This window comes from Setaria viridis, chromosome 4, assembly GCF_005286985.2.
Source record: "Setaria viridis chromosome 4, Setaria_viridis_v4.0, whole genome shotgun sequence".
Lineage (NCBI taxonomy): Eukaryota > Viridiplantae > Streptophyta > Magnoliopsida > Poales > Poaceae > Setaria > Setaria viridis.
Window position 1 is genome coordinate 7,715,550 of NC_048266.2, and position 21,425 is coordinate 7,736,974.

At 42.7% G+C, this 21,425-nt stretch overlaps 3 protein-coding genes across 4 annotated transcripts; 1 reads left to right on the plus strand and 2 right to left on the minus strand.

Annotated features, from left to right (window-relative positions):
- Positions 1 to 174: 174 nt before the first annotated feature.
- Positions 175 to 3,346, minus strand: LOC117851897 (2,3-bisphosphoglycerate-dependent phosphoglycerate mutase 1). 2 transcript variants are annotated; one of them, XM_034733809.2, is made up of 9 exons: positions 3,015 to 3,346; positions 2,502 to 2,737; positions 2,171 to 2,394; positions 1,955 to 2,073; positions 1,701 to 1,857; positions 1,343 to 1,444; positions 1,124 to 1,243; positions 566 to 613; positions 175 to 476 (listed from the first exon to the last, which is right to left on the minus strand). In XM_034733809.2, exons 1-8 carry the CDS (start codon positions 3,329 to 3,331, stop codon positions 569 to 571), a joined length of 1,320 nt encoding a protein of 439 aa, XP_034589700.1. In that variant the 5' UTR covers positions 3,332 to 3,346; the 3' UTR covers positions 175 to 476; positions 566 to 568. The 2 variants fall into 2 exon arrangements, with proteins under 2 accessions (XP_034589700.1, XP_034589699.1); XM_034733808.2 differs by having other exon boundaries at positions 175 to 479.
- Positions 3,347 to 11,303: 7,957 nt separating this feature from the next.
- Positions 11,304 to 14,143, plus strand: LOC117852373 (agamous-like MADS-box protein AGL66). Its single transcript, XM_072292928.1, has 10 exons — positions 11,304 to 11,888; positions 12,000 to 12,053; positions 12,209 to 12,227; positions 12,356 to 12,420; positions 12,550 to 12,577; positions 12,672 to 12,733; positions 12,809 to 12,908; positions 13,057 to 13,115; positions 13,190 to 13,357; positions 13,458 to 14,143. Exons 1-10 carry the CDS (start codon positions 11,704 to 11,706, stop codon positions 13,909 to 13,911), a joined length of 1,194 nt encoding a protein of 397 aa, XP_072149029.1. The 5' UTR covers positions 11,304 to 11,703; the 3' UTR covers positions 13,912 to 14,143.
- A 781-nt stretch (positions 14,144 to 14,924) lies between these two features.
- Positions 14,925 to 21,188, minus strand: LOC117852374 (histone-lysine N-methyltransferase, H3 lysine-9 specific SUVH1). The gene is made up of 4 exons (XM_034734437.2): positions 21,011 to 21,188; positions 19,707 to 19,811; positions 16,338 to 18,988; positions 14,925 to 15,316 (listed from the first exon to the last, which is right to left on the minus strand). Exon 3 carries the CDS (start codon positions 18,879 to 18,881, stop codon positions 16,386 to 16,388), a length of 2,496 nt encoding a protein of 831 aa, XP_034590328.1. The 5' UTR covers positions 18,882 to 18,988; positions 19,707 to 19,811; positions 21,011 to 21,188; the 3' UTR covers positions 14,925 to 15,316; positions 16,338 to 16,385.
- Positions 21,189 to 21,425: the final 237 nt, after the last annotated feature.

Here is a 21,425-nt window from a genome sequence, read left to right on the forward strand (position 1 = left end):
TCAGCATTCTGTATTCTGCGTCTCTAAAAGAACAGATAGTCAAGTCTTAGAAAACATTTGAGAAAAAAAACTCGGCCAACCAAAGAAAGCATTTGATTAAGTCTTCTTTGTTTTCTAGAGATCGGTAAAGATCTTTACCTTTAAAGAAGAAAATAAGCATATCCTTTTTCCATAGTCTCAGAATAATTCAATTTTGGCTTGAAAATTTATATTACATATGGATATGGGTTTACATGTGTTATGCAGAATGTGTATCAACATGTCTGGGGAAACAAAATTTGGAAAAACCAATGTACATTGCTCCCCTCTTTCCATTCTAAATCAATTACATGGGCTTTGTTGTTGCAAAAGAAGCACCCAGTTGGAATTCTCTCCTATTCAAAACAATGCTGCTGATGCCAAGAGTCCTCTTAATCATTTCTTCGGAAAATAAAGTCATATTCATCAAATATTTGGTCAATATGGAAGTGGAAAGTCTTCTGAAAAGTAATGAGAAAAAATATGAGTTTTACTACATTATTGAAATATATGTTATAACCTGAAAATTGCTGCATTTTCCACTGACCTTTTACTGAACCATACTATCAAGCTTTTGTCTGTATTTAGCCAATGTCTGCACACAAGTTAAGGCGAACAATACTCGTAAGTTAACAAATAGTGAAACTTCATAAAGGAAAAAAACAAGGCACTCATGAAAAATTAAAGAAAGGATAATATGCGCATGTTATCCACTACCATGTGTAACACGATTTAATATGAAGTAAAAAATAATAATAGCTACATTTTGATGAGTAGTTTACAGTGTGAAAGCAAAAATTACAATGTAAAAAGTAATGGCTACCTTAGAGCAGCAAAACTATTGAAAATTTGACATCAAACATGCACAACTTATTAAAATGAAATAATTTATATGTTCATTTCTACATTTAGCAAATATTTAGTAAAAATTGTCACTGTTACAATGAAAGTTTATTTAAATTAGTTGTACATGAAATGGCTCATCGGTGCCAATCATGTACAATCACAAATATATGAGCTTTGCGAGCATGTAGATAGAACAATCGATTTTGTTTTGACAAAGAGTTGAATGCTATCTTTGGAAAAGACTAAAATGGGGACTTACCCTGGTATAAGCATAAACACTTGCCTCAGAAGGTCCTACTGGGCTCCCCCGTCTAATAAATTTTCCTTCCTTGAATATGTAAAGCATAGGAATGCCCGTAGACAGCTCGAGGCTTATTACCTGAAGGGACAAAGTCTCATTCCCACATTCAACATAATGCAACTCGTTTTTTGGGGGGTTTTATTTAAAGAAAAGAACAAAAGAAAACAAAGCCGGTACCTCCTGAGAAGTTAATTTGTCCAGATGCATTATAATTGAACGAAGTGAATTCCCGTGTGCAGCAACCATTACATGTTTTCCAGCCACAAGTTGAGGAACAATCTATAGGAAAAAAAAATGTTCAGGTCCTAAATTTGATGAGCTAGCACAATAGAAACAAAAGTAAACATATAGTGTACAATGGAGCAATTAATTAATTAATTCAGTATATATAACACCCTCATCATAGCTTTAGGAACTCATGATAAGGAAGCTCTTGATAGTATAGTAACACAAATAGTTAGTACCAAAAAGGATATAGTAACCCAAGTAAATATTGCATCATTCAATTAATGTTGGCATAAGTTTATGGCATCACCTGCTCTTTGAAATAAGCAACAGCTCTCTCAGCGCACATTTCTAGGCTTTCACCATTTGGGGGAGGAATATCGTAACTGCGCCGCCATTCATGAACTTGTTCTTGACCAAATAGATCTGCAGTTTCTTGTTTATTAAGGCCTTGCAATTCACCATACCTAGAAAATGTCATGGGATGTTTCAAGGAAAAATCTATGAAACAACTATTATGAATTATATAATGCTAATTTAAGGATAAGCAGGAGAAACTATTACATTCTTTCATTCAATTGCCAAGCTGTTATAACAGGAATGGACTGTTTCTTTGTTTCTTCACTGTATATCTGACTCCACCTGTGAGCTTGTTCACTCTCATTATGCATGATGATTGGAATCTGTAAATAAATATACATCAATATAATTTGTCAGCGCAGTTGGTACACAAGATGGAAGAAATTATCAAAACGTTTAACAAAGGAAATGGTGCACAACCTTCTTGCGCCGATGCTGCATCATGGCAAGCATTGCAGTCATCTGAGCACGAATCAGCGATGAAGTATATATCACATCGATCGGGATATTGCAAATTCTTTTGCCTGCCTCAATCGCCTCCTCAACCCCCTTTGGTGTCAGGGGCACATCGACGCAACCAGTAAACAGATTTTTCTCGTTCCACAGCGATTCACCATGCCGAATCAATATAAGAGCACTTTCACCTGCAATGACAGAGATAACAGCTTTACAGAGCCATTTTTATGCCCCAAAGAAACTAATAATAGGTAACCACTAAAAGAGTTGATTCCAATGAAATTTGCATAGTTACTTGATTTCCTGGGGGTGTGGCCATTGTTGCCATCCGATGGTAGCTGAACCGGCTCAACAACAGAAGATTGCGAGCCCGAGGCGCAAGCTAAACCGAGTTTCTGGCTGCCAGAACGGCGACTTCCTTCATAAACCAAGCGCACATTGCCCGTCCTCTTCTCGAATCTAGAGTTCTGGGCACTCCGCCGGTAGGATTGTGTAGATGCTAGAGCATGATGAGATACAGCCCCGGCCATTCTATACCAAGAACAAACAAGCAGTTAGTCACTAGTCAGATGGCTGTACTTGCGTAAGGAATTCAGGGAAAAGATTGAGTAAATTTTCAGTTATTTTTATCATGGAACAGATTGCATTAGCCCCTTTATTCGACCATTTAGCCATGGATCAAACTATTCCTGAAACCCAAATAAGAGTGACGACCACTTTTCTGCCTTTGTTCCCAAGAGAACACAGGAATAACAAAAACGCATCATCAACAGAAAAAAGAAGGAACCGAATCCTCCAAGAAGCGCACCTCAAGAACTCAATGCGGCACCAGGATGATGGAACAGGGTGCCCCCTCTTATAGCTCTGGTTCTTGGAAACCTGGACTCCAAGAACTCGGCGAAACCAAGTGCAGAGCACGTCGGAGAGATCTAGAGCTCTGGGGGGTGGAGGGGATCGCCGGGAGCAACGAGGAAACCGAAGAAGAAGACAAGGGAAAAAGGTTGTTGGTTCTCCGGCTGGTCCCTTTCCCAAGCTCTTCGGCAGGTGCGTGCGTGTTTGTTTGTTTGTTTGGTTCCTGCCCGTGGTGGCTGTTCTATTTGAAGTGGCAAGAAGACGATTGGCCATTATTTTTGTGTGCGAAACATGTTTCAGGCTCTGAGAAATATGGGTAGTATAAAAATAGAACAGCTTTTACTGTGTTCTTCCGAGAAGCTTGCATTTCAAACATTCGTTCAACCCTCGTTAGAGGGGAGGATGCGTAGAAGGGGCTGATGTGTATAAGATATCACCATGGTGGCTTGGTCAATATGACCTGTTGACAACCATGGGGCCATGATTACGAAACTAGCAGCAGGTTAGTTGGACCGATGTAGTACACCTCGAGGAAGACGGTGACCAACTGGCCAAGCAAGTGCACGTGTCCACACGAACACACCGGGAGAAGAGAATATACCTTTGAGATTCTCTCCCTAGTTAATAGGAGCACATTTAGGATACTCAATTTAATGTGGGTAAACAGAATTCCATACTCGATCTCATATAACCTATAGAATTTTATGGGAAGCCAAACATATATGAAAGAAATTGTATGGTCTATAGTCATTTAAAAAATGTTTGGCACAATGACGTCTCCTATTTCTTGATAAACGCATGAAAAATGCCAAATATTTAATGTGCCCCTAACTTGGTTAACAAATGAATTTTATATTTTTTTTCTCAATTTGTAATGTCATTTCATATGCAATGAAAAGAATTAATGAATATTCATTATCGTTAACCAATAATTTCTTTTTTTATCTTTTTTCTTCCTTATCCATTCCCCTTTCTTATCTTTGTCTCCCTGCCACCTCAAACACATCAAGTGGCTCCACTACCGCTCATGTACGCAATTATCACTCCTGTTGCCCGTCCTCTACTACATAATGTCTGTCTACACTCTCCACCATGCATACTGAATCTAGACCAGGATGAGCCACCAGGTCACGACCGCACCAACGACCACACCGACGAATGAGACTCGAAGGGCGCACGCTCCCAGTGTCGGAGTCACACACCTCTAGCGTCGATGCCGGTCGAGCCAGGGCTGGCGAGTCACGTGCCCATGGTGGTTGCCGGTGCCCCGGCCTGCTGCCACACCCGGTCAGCCTGAGGAATCTAATCGTCTCCTCTCTCTAAACACTCTCTTCCTCGCCCGCTGAGGGTTGCCACCTCGAGAGGACTATGGGCTTGAGGGACGGGAACGTGACTTGAGTGATAATTCATGTGTAATACTGATGAAGTTAAGGATACTTTTCGTACTCACCATTAATGTGTGGATAGAGAATCTAGGAAACATTATTTTTAGCTTCGACCGTACAAAACCGATTCCAACTCCTTCAAAACTTCACATGAGAAGTCGTTTCTCATGTTGGTAGGGCTTCAGTCAGAGTTGCGGTTGGAAAAGATGAGTCCTATTAGAGTGGTCTTTAGCTGCATGTCTGCTTTCTAATGGGCGACGTGTAACATGTTCGCCGCACCAAAATTCGTTCCCGAAATGATGTTTCTTGAAATTAATGTTGCCTACTTAATGATATTTTTGCTTAATGACATTTTTGGAGAACTGTGGGATTTGTCGATTTGCTCACACGTGGATGCCACTATCGCCAAATGACCCGCGTCCAACACACAACGTTGTGACGGACCGGCGACTCGTGGAGCCTGTTGCGATTCCAACCTTTTCCGCTCTGTCTACCAGAATCCATACCTCCTGCGAATCTGCGATGGATCACCAACTACCCCTGAATACAGAATACTTACAGCGTTGCAGGGCTGCAGGCACGACTGCACGAGGCACCAACCAAACCCAGCCGCCAACTGCTCCCGTTCTTTCCTTTGGTCAATGGCACGAGCGGCAAGGACACAATCTGGGCCTGTTTAGTCCTAGCGGCAAGGACACAATCTGAGCCTGTTTAGTCTCCCAAACTTCTAATTTTGACACTATGCAAAAAGAAGATTTCCATCACATCAAACTTACGGTATATGCATGGAATGCTAAATGTAGACGAAATTAAAAACTAATTGCACAATTTTATTGTACTTTGCGAGACGAATCTTTTGAGCCTAATTAGTCAATATTTTGACAATAATTTACAAATACAAACGAAACGTTACAGTGTGCTACAGTGCTACAACGGTGATTTTGCATCTCCAAAGTTGAGCAACTAAACAAGGCCCTCGCCGGGGGAGCTAGGGGCGGGGGCTGCCGCGTGCCGCCAAATAAAAAGGCTGCTTCGTCGCCTGACCAGCACGAGCGAGCCGGCGACATATTTTTTTTTAATATTTTTTCTTTTATGATTTTGCAGAAATAAATAGACGATCCAAAAATTTGCAGAAATTGATCTCTATCGTCAGATCAAACGGCGGAAGCAAGTGTGGCGGAACCGCCCAACTTAAACTGGTTTAAGTGCGCCTAATCGCTGTCAGAACATCAATTATCCGAAACACACTTAAAATAGTATAAGTCTAGTAGTCCGTCGAGTGTCTCTAGGACTCCTCGAAACATCCACAACGTGATCCATAGCCATACATCAGGATCGCTTTCACGATGGGATAGTATCAACAAACATTACGTTTTTACATACATAACAGAGGTACGATTTATTAGAAACCATAGATTGAAAGAAACTTAACAGTGCAAGTTAAACCATTACTAAGAGTTTAAAATATAAACCAGTCCGGGGCAAGTAATTAAACATCTAAGTTTATTCTAGGGTATCATGAGACTCATAAGATACCCTAGTTCTTCGGAGCTTCCTCCTCGGTGGGTCCCTGCTGGGTTTCTGAAAACAACAACAAAGGATCCCCTGAGTATGAAGTACTCAGCAAGTCTGACCCGTCTAACCAATATAAATATTTCTGATACACTATATGATAGCTTTATGGTGTATTGGCTGACTCACATTTTGCAGAAAGGGCTTACTATAAGTGAGACCTTAGTTTTATCTTTTACTTCAGTTTGAGTTCGTTACCTGACCAGTCTAGATGATGAAAAATATTTTAGCAACCAGATGGAACTAAGTCATATAACATCTTTATTCAAAGCAAACGGTCCCCTTCTCTTTGTTATTCTACGATGCTCAAGAAATGATCAAGTGCATTCATATCCGAGAATTGCGTCGATTCGGACCGTTTTACATCCTACAGGAGATACCTGACCACCAGCCATGTACAACTGTACGGGTTGTACACAACAACCTTTCGATTAGTCGTACCCAAAGATTGGGAATATGACTACCCGAACCTAGGGACGCACCCCCACATGGGACCCCACGTCTAGCCTAGTCTCCATGTGAGTTTCAGGCTACGCCCCTGCCATTCTCCAGCACGTCAAGCACAGGTACGAAATATTCCCGATCAGAGAGTCACCTAACCTATCGGGCTTTGCTGGTCCCATACCCAGTAAGCAACCAGGTAAAAATCACTTGATCAAAGGTTAAGACAACGAACGGTCCTTAACCATATTAACTTAGCAGACAGAACTACCATCTCTAGCTTCTGTCCGCATTTCCAAAATCTCAGGCCATTTCCTTGATTAACATGTATGACCATCTTAGCCTTAGCGTTGAGTAACCAAAGTTACTCATAGGTATCTAAGCATGCTAAGCATGGGATAGTTACTAGTTAGTGAACAAGTGGCAAAGATGTCCTCTAATCAAGGTAGGATCATACATAAGAGTAGGTTTCAATCAACTTCTAGACTTAATGCATTCATATGGAAAATAACCAATAATTGGACACATGAAATAACAACTCCAAAGTAGATAGGTATAGATGCACCGGGGCTTGCCTGGGATCAACAAATGTTAGTTCTTCGGAAAACCCCTTCAATAAAAGAGGCACTTCAACATTTCTCAGACTCTGACAATCTTCAGATGAATTCCATGAATTCCACTTCAGGAGCTTCGGCATCTATGATTTAGTACATGCAGGAGTTAGAGATGCAAACTTTTGAACACATGACTATATAACTTTCCTTCATGATAAAGTTGCAAGCCAACAAGTGACTATACAACCTATCTTCATGATAAAGTTGCAAGCCAACACTAAACTACCCATAAAGATTAACCCCCAAATTTTAAATTCCTTACTAACCTATCTAAGACTTTCTTTTATTTTAGAAAAGTATTATAATAATTTTCTAATCTCAAAACTTAATTCCTATGGATTAATAATAATTTGTGATTATGAAAACATTATTCAAAATTTTATGAATTTAATAAAGGTTAAGCATTTATTTAAATACCTTAGTAAAAAGGCATTAAATAAATACCTAGATTTTATTATATTTCCTAGGGTTTAAGAATTTTTAATGCATAAAGAAAAAAATAAAACAATCCTAATAAAATTTGTTTCACTATTTTTGGATATTTCTACAATTTCTGGTGAATTAAATAGTGATAACTGAATTTAATCTATTTATCTTCAAAAAGGAAAATCTATGATTATCCAACCCCTCCTGCCAAACTTTTCTCACTCACGCCACTTCTACCCCACATTCTGATGCATGGGTCCTCTTGGGCCGGCCCCCTTCTTTTCCTCCTTCACTCCCACCTGGGGCCCAACCGTCAGCCCCCCTCCTTTCCTCTCCTCTTCCCTGGCGCGTGGGCCCTCTTCCTCCCTGCGCCCCCAAGGCAGGGAACAACAGCAGGGGGCGGGACCTCGCCGGCGGTGCCTCCCTGGTGGCATGGCCGGGCTGGGGAGCAACCCCAGGCCGGGGCGCACCCGCGGGCGGCGCTAGGCCCTCCGGAGGCGGCCTGAGCTGAGCCCTCCACGGGCGGCGGCGGCCAAGGCCGGCAGCCAGCCATGGCTGCACACGGTGACAGCTATACAATGGGGGCGACGCAACCTATAGCTTCCCTATGAACCCACGAAGCGCCCACATCTCACCAAACGAAGGTAGAACAGCGGCATGGAGAGCTCACCGTGAGCACCGAAACAACGGCGAGCTGACGAAAACAACGGCAATTCCCGGGCTTGGCAGCGACGAACCGGACGACGGGCAGTTGCAGGGTGTCGCAGTGGAGCTAGAGAGGTGGTTGGTGGCTGGTTCGCGAGGAGGAAACGGCGATGCGAGGGATGGCCGGAGATGGTACAGGCTCACGCGAGTTTCTGTTCGCTGGGTGAAAAGACGGCGGGGCAAAATGGATTAGGGCGGGAGCAGTCGATATATGAAGCTTTTACCGCATGGAGGCCACATTGGTGAGGTTCAGACGGGCATGGATGCGGACGTGGTTCGCGAGTCGCGCTGGCCGGCATGCGAGGATGACTGGCGACGCAAGTCTCTGTTTCCTCTGTTCTTCCCTATTAACACTTGCTTGTACTCAAATCTTCCAAGGTTCGGAGGTTTAAAACTCCCAAATTTTCATTGCGATTCGCGACGCTCCTTTAAACAATCTTGTAGTGTAAACTGAGTACTTCAATTGATAGATTGACCATTAACTGAGGCGAGCACTCTAGCACCAAGATTTCGAAACTCAAAGTCCGGCCGAAAACTCTCTGTAACTGAACCAAAACGATTCAGTTTCGTCAGACCTCTTAGCAGAGCCATTTGCTCCACTTTGGGTTCGATTTTAACTGCCCAAACTCCTACCATACAGCTTGAACCTTACCTATCCTTGTTCTATAACTAACAAAGATTCCATTTTGCACAAGAAACCATATAACTTTTACACTAGATTTTTCTGAAATTTTCTCCAAACATTGCTAATCGATGCTGTTTTTCAGACTTAGAAATTTCTCACGACTTCTTAGCTGAAATCAGCTCAACCTGCCATTTGTGGACTTCATTTTAAATTTGAACCTTCCAGGCCAACAACACATCCAAAACTCCCTATATCAAAGTTGGAGGAAATCCAAAGTTCTATCTTTCATAGATTTGTACTTTTGGTTGAATCTCACCCCTTCCTCGTGAAAAAAATATCTCAGAACTTTTCTGGACATTGAACTTCAACTTAATTGAATTTTCTCCTTTTGAACCTTGCTGTCAGAAACTTCAACAGCCAGTTACGACAAAAATCCAAACTGCTCTTTAAAAAGTCCCTTTATAAAAGTTGTAGTAAATTTGCTGAATTTCAATTCATCTTATTACACCTCCTTTAGATTCCCAACCAATCGAGGGGAATTTCCTTCTGAACCTGACTGCTACTTTTCCCTTTTTAACAGCTAAGCCTTTGACAGATTTTCTTCAGGTCGATTTTCGTGGCTAAAATTCAACAGAGGATTACTTAGAGCCCTTAAACAAAGTTGTAGGAAATATTTGTGACTATCTTTGATACATTTGGAGTTTCTGCTGATTTTGACTCTAAGGGTTCGAAATTTGCTTCCAAAACCAACTGTTACTGTTCATTCCTCCACAGTATTGACAGAACTGTCATTTTTTCTGAGCTGAAGGTTCAGGTTGTGTTTACTTCATTTTTTTCACTTAAACTCTCAAAACTTCCTTTATAGAAGTTGTAGAGAACCTATTTCTCTACATTTATCTTATTCATCTCAACAGCCAAATCTCTCTTTTTCCCTTCCAAAGTTGGTCCTGAAGCTGGCTGCTAATTCTTACTTTTTGCTGAATTAAAATTGCATTGAATGGCTTCAATCTTGACAGAACAGTACCAAAATCTTCCATTTAACTTTGAATTCCCATTTAACACTTCAAATGACATTTGTTTCATGCCAAATTTGGAGATCATGCTAAGCGTGACATGAAAGTTCCATTTTGCCCATAAAACTAAAGGCTCATATAGCATTTCTCCAAAATCTCTTGAATCAAAGTTCATTCCATTTAGTACTATTTTTCAAAGGCATTTATGCCTATATCCAGTTAGTGAACAGTAACATCCTCCATTTCTGATTTTTGACAATTTAAAGTCCATTTGCTTCTCAAATGGTCTCTTTGAGTTCCAAATGTCCATAAGGTCCAAATTCATGCATGTGTCAACTTTTTCTAAATTTGAAGCTCTTATTTGGCATTTTTGGCTAAAATTTGACCAAAGTTGACTTTGACCATAAAAGCTCATTAACCTCCAAATCTTTGTCATATCCTGTTCTTGGCCATTCTTGAGTGTTTTTAACACCACGGGTGCTCTGCCATTGCATTCAGTTCTCGTCAGATAGCTCAATAGTAACTTGTTCCCTCTTTGAGTTCTAATTCGGGAATTTAAATTCATATTTCTTGGGCTAAGAACTTCTGGAATGGTTAACCATAGATTAAAGATTCCATTTCTCAAGTTGTCACCCAACTCTTGGTTGTGGGAGTCCTTTGAATTTTTAAATATTGAATCTTGAATTTGGTCAAATTTGACCCAAATTTGACTTTGGTCCATAATACCTCTATTGCATCCAAATTCATCATAAACCTCTAATTTACCTTCTTAGGCTTTTAATAACACTGGGTGTTACAGCAAGCTACCGCCCCCTCCTCTCTGGATAATACACTTTTAAAAAATCATAACTAATTCATATGAATTCGGTTGGAGATAAACTTTATATGAAAATTGTAGATTTCGACGAGATCTACAACTTTATAGTTTAAACTTTTTTTAGTTGGTGTCATCTTGGAGCTCAAATAATTGACACAAGTTTCAGATCTAAAATTCAAATTTTAGATTGAAACTAGGCAGCACACATTCAAAAAATCATAACTAATTTATATGAACTTGGATGAAGATAAGTTTTATATAAAAATTGTAGCTCTCGATGAGATGTATAACTTTGTTGTTCAAACTGTTTTCATTTGGTGCCATCTTTGTGCTCAAATAATCGACACAAGTTTCAGATCTAACAATTTTAGATCTGAAACTTGTGTCGATTATTTGAGCATCAATGATACCAAATGAAAAAAAATTGAACTACAAAGTTGTAGATCTCGTCGAGATCTACAATTTTCATATAAAGTTTATCTCCATCCAAATTCATATGAATTGGTTATGATTTTCTGAAAGTGTAGCGTCGTGGGAAGTTATCGCCCGTTCAACTGTCACGTTCAACTGTCAGTAGCTTACGAATATTTAAATCAACTATTTACTTCTGCAAAATCGTAAAAGAAAAAATAAAAAAATTCCGGCAGAACCAAACCAACCAGAAAAAGACGCCAACAGGATAGGAGAGAAGGGAGCCCATTTAACCCAGCATGTCGGCCCACTTTCGTTACGTGGGGGCGAAGGCTCTCTCGGCCCGCATCTTCACGCGCGGCCCGGCCGCAGTAGCCCACGGGGCCCGTCTGTGGACACCCGAATACAGGTGTACTCGTATCACATACTCCACAATAGTATACTACTACTGCTACTGCGCCGGTTTGTTGGTCGCGGTTACAGGCTGACCGGTCAGCCCCGCCCGACAAACTCTCTCCGCCCACCAAACCCACCGACCTCTCTTCTCATACGCACTCATCAACTCCCGGCGGCCTCATCCTCCCGCGCCTCGCCGCTCCTCCTCCTCCTCCATCTCCATCGCCACCGCGATCCGCCATGGGGCGCGTGAAGCTGCAGATCAAGAGGATCGAGAACACCACCAACCGGCAGGTGACCTTCTCCAAGCGCCGGAACGGCCTCATCAAGAAGGCCTACGAGCTCTCTGTCCTCTGCGACATCGACATCGCCCTCATCATGTTCTCCCCCTCCAACCGCCTCTGCCACTTCTCCGGCCGCCGCAGGTGATCTCATCCGCCCCGTCGTCGTCGTCGCCTGTTCTTCTTCCTCCTCCTCCCCGTCTGCATGCTCCGGTCGAATTCGATCACCGTGACATGCTCCGGTTGGTTTTGTAGGATCGAGGACGTGATCACGAAGTACATCAATCTCCCGGAGAACGACAGAGGAGGGTACGTTCGTGGGCATGCATTGCCAATTGCCCCTCTTTTTTGCTCTTTTTTTTTTCCGTTTTCCTGCATTGCGAAAGAACATTTTTCTCTTTTAAGTAAGGAAAACAGAAATTTTCTTACGACCTACTACTTATTCTCCGATTTCTGTACTGCAGAATAGTTCGGAACAGAGAGGTGAGATACCAACGAATTTCTTCAATCATTTCGTTCTGTTTCGTTCTGATGTGAGCTGCGAGATAGAAGAGCCTCGTTAACTGATTGTCATTGCCGTCTCGACTGAACATGCACGTCGTAAAATTCAGTATCTGATCAAGATGCTCACGCAACTCAAGTGCGAGGGTGACATAGCCGAGCAACTCACGCCCAAGTATGCCGCCCATTCTTGAACCTTTCTGTTTTCGATTCGTGTCGTGTGAAATAGTTTTGGCAATTCCTTGATGCTAACTGTTCGATTCTCATTGCTTCTTTCTGCTGCACTGCTGATCTTGGGGAGCAGTAAAGGGCCAGTGAACTCCAACATAGAGGTAACCCATAAATCATCTGAAATGATCTATGATCCAACGAAGCATACTGCAGATTATTCCTGATAACCAGGTGTTTTCGTGTAATCCTGCACAGGAGCTTCAGAATGAGATCAGGAAATACCAGCACCAGGTGCAGGCCTTGGAGGAGCGCATCAGGTCTTTAATTTGCATGCTTCTATAACCATCTCCCTCATCCAAACAATGCCTGATTTCCTCATCGTTTCGTTTCAGGATGTTCGAGCCGGACCCGTTGTCGCTGGCGTCCATGAACGAGGTCGAGGCGACCGAGAAGTTCCTCATGGAGACCCTCGCCCGCGTCGAAGAGCGCAAGGTCAGTCACTCCGTCGTCGACCTCATCATCAGGCTCCTTATTTGATTCTCCAGCTCGATCGCCATCGCCGCCGTAAAATTTTAACCCGGAGCAAGATGGCGTGATCGAGCAGTGTAAATGACCCGGATCTCTCGCGCATTCACTGCAGAAATATTTGCTGTGCAACCACATGGGCCCCTTCGACCCCTCGCCCTCCGACATGCAGCACGTACGTGGTGGACGTAATTACTGGTGCCGATCCGGTTTAACGAGCGGTAATTACTCACTAATGTAAAACGCGCGCGGGTGCAGGTGTTCGGCCTGCCGCCGCCGGCGCCGGCGCCGCCGCCGCAGCAGCAGCAGGGGGACATGGGCGTCGGCGCGTTCGGCGGGGTCGGGGGCGACGTCGGCTCGTGGTTCGCCGACGGGGCGTCCATCTTCGCTGGGCAGGACCCGATCTTGGCCTTCAGGTGGACCGACTAGCTGCTACCAGATACGATGGGCCGGGCCCTTGATTGCTGATGATGTTGCTGGGCCGCGACGGCCTTGTTTTTTTTTTTTCTGTTTCAGAGAGCAGGTGATGTTCGACTCGATGCGGCGGGACGCGGCGGGGGTGGACCCGACGGGGGGGATGGAGGCGATGTGCCACGTGGACCAGCACGGCGGGCCCAGCGAGGACTGGCAGCAGGCGTACATGTCGGCGGACCTCCTCTCGGCGCTCATCCCCTCCACGCCCTTCCCGCTGGACGACGACCAGGTGACGTCACGGGACGACGAGCTCGACAAGCCCTCCACGGCTAGGTTCAGCGTGCACGAGCTCGAGGCGGTGATCCAGGACGCCATGGTGGACCCCGTGCTGGCGTCCCCCCCGCCGATGGTGCCGCCGCCACCGCCGCCGCCGCACGTGCACGAGCCGCCGGTGGAGGCGGCGGGGAGCTGCTCCAGCGTCCCGCCGGGTGGCGACTGCGCCGCCGCAGGCCAGGAGCACGGCGGCCTGCCCGGCGGCGCGGTCAACATGGGCTAGCTGATGACGCGCTCAATCAGTCCATGCGTTAACAAGCTGACACATCAGTACGCGGTGTATTTCTTGAGATTGTACGCCGTGTTTGATCTCTTCTAGTTTCACATGGATTATGTCTTACATTTGGTAGACAGCTTTCTATCTATAGTTTTCTCATGAAATAAGAATAATTAATTGAACTAGCTTCGATCAATATAGTTGAACGATTTGTGTATAGCTGAGGAGAGTTTTTTTTTGGGGGGAGATGAGCTGATAAGCTGAAGAGAGTGCTTATTAGCATGCAGCCAATCAGATCAACCTAATTTTGCTTGTCATCTCAGTTATAGGGTTCACGTTTTTCAAACCCAAACTTAAGGAATCTATGCCTTGGCTACCCACCATGGCACCATGCTTGGTTCCCTCCCATGAGACACACAAAAGTCAAGGCCGGCTGCTTATTATTCTAGTATGGTTGGTCTAGACCAAATGTTCAGAGTATTTCTAAGTCCTTAGGACCACGAAAGCCAGTAGTAAATTGTTGCAAACTGACCACTAGATATCATATTTTGACACCCACAATGTTAACAAGTAGTACTACTCGAAGTCCATGCATGTCTCACGCCAACCAAAATAAGATTCAAGGATAGCACTGCAGTTCATACCAATATATAAAAGTAGATATCGGCTGCAAACCTTATAATTCAAGGGATGCTGGTGATGCCAGCCATCAATATTGGGTTGTCCGCAAGAACAAAAATGGGCTGGTTGGTCTTAACAGGAGCAGGTGTACAGCTGCGTTACAAAGATGCGATCCCCCCCCCCCCCCCCCCCCCCCCCCCCCCCCCCCCCCCCCCACAAATTATGGTTTCGTGGAGTAATCCTTGAGAAACTCCACTAAATTCATGATTTTTGCTTGATTTTAGCCTTCATGAACCCAAAAGTCAGGTTAGTTGCCTGCAGGCAATAAAAGAGGGCATGGGTCATTTCATGCGACCACTAAAATAAATCAGCATTACAGTCTTCTTCAGGGGACAGAGGGAGTACGTACTTTTTCAAGAAAGATAATTGTACCAATGGAAAATTAGCGAGCCTAGATGTCCTAATGCTGGCATGCATTCAACTACACATGCCGTTCTACAACCACTAAAATTTTGATGGTTGGTCATAACAGGAGCAGGTAACTAAACAGTACACTATGAAGAGCATATCCATACATCCTTCTCAGGTGATGCCTAAAGACTAGTTAACACAAGAAAAATATAATACATTGCTTTGTGCAAGAAACACGCACTTTTGTATTCAAGCACCAAAAGTGGGCAGACTTATTCGATGGTGCATGGAACACCTAGAGAACCTCAGCTGGTTCATACATACCATGACGAACAGCTGCTGCTGGTGGTAAAGACATTTTAGTTCACCAGAAAACACTCTGCAACAATTGACAGCATTCAGTGAGCTGAAATTAAACTTGGCGGACAGAGATCTACAGGTGTATGTGAAAGAGAGGCAGCTCTTATTGTGTTGATAGTGCACATAAGGTATATAAGCTCAGTAATTAAAATGCTGTGCGAAGGCAGAAAATAAGAAAGGTTCTCAAGATATTTCATGAGTATGAATCAATATTACATCTCATCTAGTGTTTTGTTCAATACTATTTGTACACAATGCTAGGAAAGTCGTAGGAGTACTCTGGTCAAAACAACTGGAATTAAGTTTTGCTTGTAGATCATCTGCCAGTTTCAAGTAAATTTGATTTCTCTACACATTTGCTTCAGAATTTCTACAACTTTACATGCAAACAACATGCCTCATCAAGAAATTCCAAAGCATTTAAAAAAACAAAACTTGTGTTAAGAGTCTTAATGGAACATAACTAGTGAGATGAATATTCCCTATTTTAGTCGCATTTTAAAAGGGTGCTTTCAAGTAACAACCAAACCTGAATTTAGAAATAATATGGGAGATCATAATGCTGTTGCCTGATAGTAGTACTTACATGAACAGATATTCTATGTTTCAAGTTTAAGTTTGAAAGAAAGGCTAGCATCAAAAGTATATATGTTTTGGATTCTCCAACTCCTAGATTTTGCCAAATCAGGTATATTATCAGCTCAAGAGTATGATCATAGACAATCTGAATCAAATTTGATAGTGAAAACATAGGGAACATAAAGCAGCCACCTATAATTCCCATGTCTTATGAGTTTTGGTTTGGCTACAAGAACGTAAAGATGAACAATCTAATACCAAATTCCAATTTAATGGAAGGAACTAAAATACTATCCCTCAATCGGAATGTATATCAAACCAATACATCATAAGCATCACACACCCTCAATGCAGAAGCATCACACTTCTACTAGCACATGAACTCCAAAGTCATAAGGATTACAGGAAATCAAACCATAGCATTTTTGGAGTAGTACTTCAAGAAATTAGATATCACTAACCTTGTAATGGCAATTATGACCCAATTCATTCTTTATGGGGTTGATTATTTAGCCAAAGGAACCTCTGCACTTGCGAGACCAACAAAAGCAATTTTTTGCCTTTTGACAGCCAGAATTGGATCCCAGCGGTTCATTACCTTGGCTCTGGCCATAATCATATGTGAGCTCAGTCATTGGAGGAATATGCTTAATTGCAAAGAAAGCAATGTGTGGGTATCCCTCATCGCCATGATTGTACAAAACTGGTTGCCAAAAAACATTAGGCGAGCAGCTGTGGTTCATAAAGCGGGCTACATTGCCGGTTCGTTTTGCACTAATGATGATTGGCAATTGCCTGGGTGTCTCCTTTGAGTTGGACAGATTAGGTTCACCCAGTAATTCTGGCGCATAGTTCCATTTTAAGTTCTGCTCGGAAGGAGGGGCCTCAAAGATGTACTCATCTTCTCCATCCGCACTATTTTTGTCAACAATTTCACCTGCATATTCACAGATAAATGTTCCAGCTCGAATCGGGTCCCAACTACGAAGGCCCCAACCACGATCTCCTGTCTTAAACACTTCAAAATAGATCTGGGTACCTTTCTGTACAACTCGGTTGCGGCAATTATGTGAACAAGTGCAGGAATCATTACACTCATATAACATAGGCATGCGGCTAACAAGTATGCCTGAAGCACTGTAAGGAAGGTCACCAGCATTTTGGTGCGTACAAGTGCAGTTGTTATCACCAGGGAGGCATACACTTGCGCAGCATTTGCATCCTTGCATCTTTGTCATTGAGCTCAGCAAGTTCCCATATTTCAATTTAGTCATATAGATGAAGTGGATAGGACCCTTCTCATCGTCAACCTCATTTACAAGGCAAACAGGGTACCTTTCCACACCATATGATATGTCGGACAATATAACATGGTCTCTAGATGATGGATTTTCCCTCCATTTTTCAGTTTTCTTCCACATTGCAATGCCATCAGGTTGGCCAGGTTCCCTGAGTAACTTGTGTTTAAAAACATTGAAACCAGATTTCGCTTTCTCCACCCAAGCTTCTTTGATCTTGTAAAGACCATCATATATGTATATCTTGCCAGTTGGACAAGTCAAGTCTCTTATGCTGCGAATGACTCTAATCGGATTACCTCTATGCAAACTCCTCTGCAATGCAAGGTTACCCCTCTCGAGTTTTTGATCATCCTTACCAGACATGCCCTGTCCAGTGTAAACTAGAATGTCTGGATCATCTTCGGTATTATCATACACACCAGCTGACACGATACTAATAGCCACAGGATCCTCCTCATTACCAAACTTGGCAGACATGTAATCAATACCTGCCATGCTCTGACTATTCAGCCCCACCAGGCACATCTCAATTCTGAAGTAGAACATGTCACCAACATCAACACCTGGAACCTCTCCAATCCGCTTATTCTTATTGACACGAAGTTCAGCATTAATCATGATGCTCCCAGCCTTCAAGTTATGTTGCTGCTTTGCAGCTTGCTTCACCTCATCCAGCTGCATAAGCCTCCGCCGCAATGCGTCAAACATCAAGAGTACATTATCTGTAGATTCCCGAGGATCATCTGAAGACAATGATGGAAGCTGCAAAAGAGTGGTGTCAATTTTCCTAGGTCGTCCACGTTTTGTCGCATCAACAGTGTCATCATCTATTGAACTTGGAGTCACTGAACCATCTGACACACGCCTTGGACGTCCCCTCTTCCTTTTAACACTTTCAGGTGAGGTGGTTGCAGGTGTCTGAAAAGTGGGCTCATTATCTTTTGAGTGAATTGGAGGAGTCGGAGTATCTGAACTATCCTGCAAACATTTGGGACGCCCCCTTTTCCTCGTACCAGATTCATGTACAGTGGGTGCAGGAAGTGTCTGAAGAACAGGTGTATTATCTGCTTGAGGTGCTAAAGGAGCTGACAGGACAGGAACATCTTGCACACGCTTGGGCCGTCCCCTCTTCCTCTTGCCACCTTCCTGTGAGATGGCTGCAGAAGGCATTGGGGAAAGAACATTCCCACCTTGAGGAGCTGAAGGAACCAAAGGAAGTGAAGGAATTGGAGGAATAGTAGGAGCTGGAGGAACTGAAGGAGCTGAAGGAACAGTAGCATCTGGAACACGCTTGGGCCTGCCCCTCTTCCTCTTACTGGATTCCAGTGTGGCAGCTGACAGAGGAGTTTGCAAGGAAGGAGTGGCAGCTGAAGGAGGAGTTTGCGAGGGAGTGACCCAACTGTTTATTGCAGTACCATTAGCATGAGAAGCTCCATTCATATTAACCCTCTGAGGCTGTCTCTGACAAGGTTCTGCAGGAGCAGCAGGTGCTGCTAACATTGGTGGAACACCAGCCGGCATTCCCAGTTCCGTGCCTCCAGCATGCGGTCCAAATGGGGTCACACAGACAAATGAAGGTGAGTTTTGAGGGGTGAATGTGTGGAGCCCTGGTGGTGCAGGGAACATAGGGGTCAACGTACGCAAGGGTTTGGCGTCAACAACTGTTGAATTACTCAACAGAATTGAAGCCTTCTGCTGAGCCATTGTAAGCCACCAATTGACCTTTTACCAAAGCAAGTTTTATGTGATTAGTTCACTATTTTTTTTGTACTTTCCTCCGCAGTTGCTTGCAACTCGTGCTTCAAAGAAAGCTGGAAAAAGAGTGGGAAAGATCAATCAGCGTCAGTAAAAAGGATAGCAGCTTAAAATCTTAAACATAAGATGGAATATTATAAAATGCATCATTTTTGGCAGTTTTATATTGCTACCCAAGAGGAAATATCAGTTTAGGAAATACTGAACCTTGACTGTTTATTCCAGGTTTCTAATAAGCATAAGCGAGTTCAAGATGCAATTTACAATTATAAGTACCAACTTAAAAGTCACGACACCATAATAACTGCTTGCCAATGGCAAGAAAAAACAAGAGTTGCACATGTCTAGGATTTTCAGAAGCAAGTAGGGGCAAACAAAACTAGAAGTCCTATTGTGGGTACATTGTATGAGTAACTATTAACTAAGTACTCCTTCCAGTATAATAAACTGAATGCTGATTTAGTACATGCATTTGTCAAACTATTTTAACTCAGTCAATTGATTTATTTGTGAGTATTGAATCTGTACATGAGAAACTGGCACAAGTATAATATCATAAAAATACTTTCATATTGTTATTTCCTAATTATAACAACAACTAATGTTTGCAAGCAGCAGCAACTTCTTATTAATATTATACTAAGTTTTTTTAGGACCTACATTATATTAAAGGTGAAAAACAAAGTTAAAAGGCGAATGGTAATAACCGGAGGGGAGCAGTTAGTTCTTTGTTAAATTTGAGAAAACGTGTGGGTGGGTAGTTAATTTTTTTACCTCCATATTTGCTGTGCAATGAATTCCATGATCTTCTGCATCATTGTTCACATGACATGGCACCTAGTGGAAACATTATTTCTTCACTACAAGTTGGTATCCTTTCTGCAATTGGGCAAGTGCAAGAATGCACGGTCATGTTGCAGTCAATAGGAGTATATTAGAAATAATATCAGATGAGTAAATAAATTATGAGATAATTTCAGAAGAATCCATCAAGATGGCACAATTTTATATAAATACTCAAAAAATTCCCCACGCTACCAGCTAAAAAAGAACTACTTTGGATGCTAGCGAGGAAAAAGGTGGGTTTCACCCTCGAATGGAGGGGGACAGGGGCCTAGGTTGTTTGGTAGGTAAGGGGATAAAAATCCAAGCCAACTAAGAAAATCAGAAGAAGAAAAAAAACTAAGAAAACTAAAAAAATCAGAAGGAAAAAAAAACAGAGAAATAAAAAATGCTACTGCAATCCAGAAAATTAGTACCATGGATAATCTTTCGCTAGTGCTCATACATGCCTCAGATCAAAATGCCATCTACTAATTTCCACTAATTCAAAGAATATAAACATTTAAACACTACTTGTCAAAACACTTCTGGACTCTGGAGCTCATAAAAGAGTAACCAAGTTGATCTAATTTGATCCAGAGAAAGCCCAATCATCACATCCGGCTTCAGATGAGCAGGTCAAGATATTTAGAAAACATAGAAAAGTGGGCCTGCAGCAACACCATATATTACATTAAGCTGACTACATAACAAAACTGAATTTCTTGATATATAGACCAAAGGACAACCAGCAACTGACCAAGCACAAATCCACTACAATCTACACCTTGCAGCCAGCATCAATAGCATGACACACAAAGAAAAGCCAAAACATGCATAATATTAGGCCTGCAATTAGATGATAATAGAAGTTATTATTTATCGATGCAATGTTAATATTTAGAAGCTACTTCAAAATAAACACACAACACTCAATTCATACGTGCACACACTATTCGTCTATTCCTGCTAGGTATTTTTTTTAAAAAAAAAAGATTAGTCGAACTGAATTTCAACAAGAGCACGTTTTGTGCTATTAAATGCATGAGCAGAAAACTGATACACTCAAGTGTGGACTCAGTCTGATGATGCTATTTTTGGGAGGAAACGAGTAAAAACAAGAGTGCGACAGTTAGATCAAGCTGAATGTCCATTTAAGAGTGCTGATTTTGACTTTGTTAGCAAGGCAAAATCAAAGCTTATATAGCACCAACGCGCGGGGATGGAAGGGATAGAATGGGACTTGACTTTAGTACCTGTTCAGGTCGCCGGTGTGGAGGACGGCGCGGCCGGTGCTGATCTGCTCGCCGCCGACCGGGAGCGGGCGCGGGTGCGGCAGCGGCGCCGCCGAGATCCAGATGCGCCGCCCCTGTCTCCTCGCGCACGGGAGAAAAACAAGGGAGCGACCGAGAGCAACTCCAACGGATCCTTTTGCTGAGAGGGAAAAAAACGTCCTCTCTATTCTCCCTTTTCCTTTTTCTCTTATTATTAATCCCCATTAAGATTCTGAAAAAAAAATTGATTTGACCGGACTAACGCAAAATAACCGTTCGGTTCAGACCGGTTCTATTTCTAATCATAATTCTATTCCAGCTATTTTTGATTATTCCGACCTCTTACGAACGATTCTATTTCTAATCATGATTCTATTCCAGCTATTTTTAATTATTC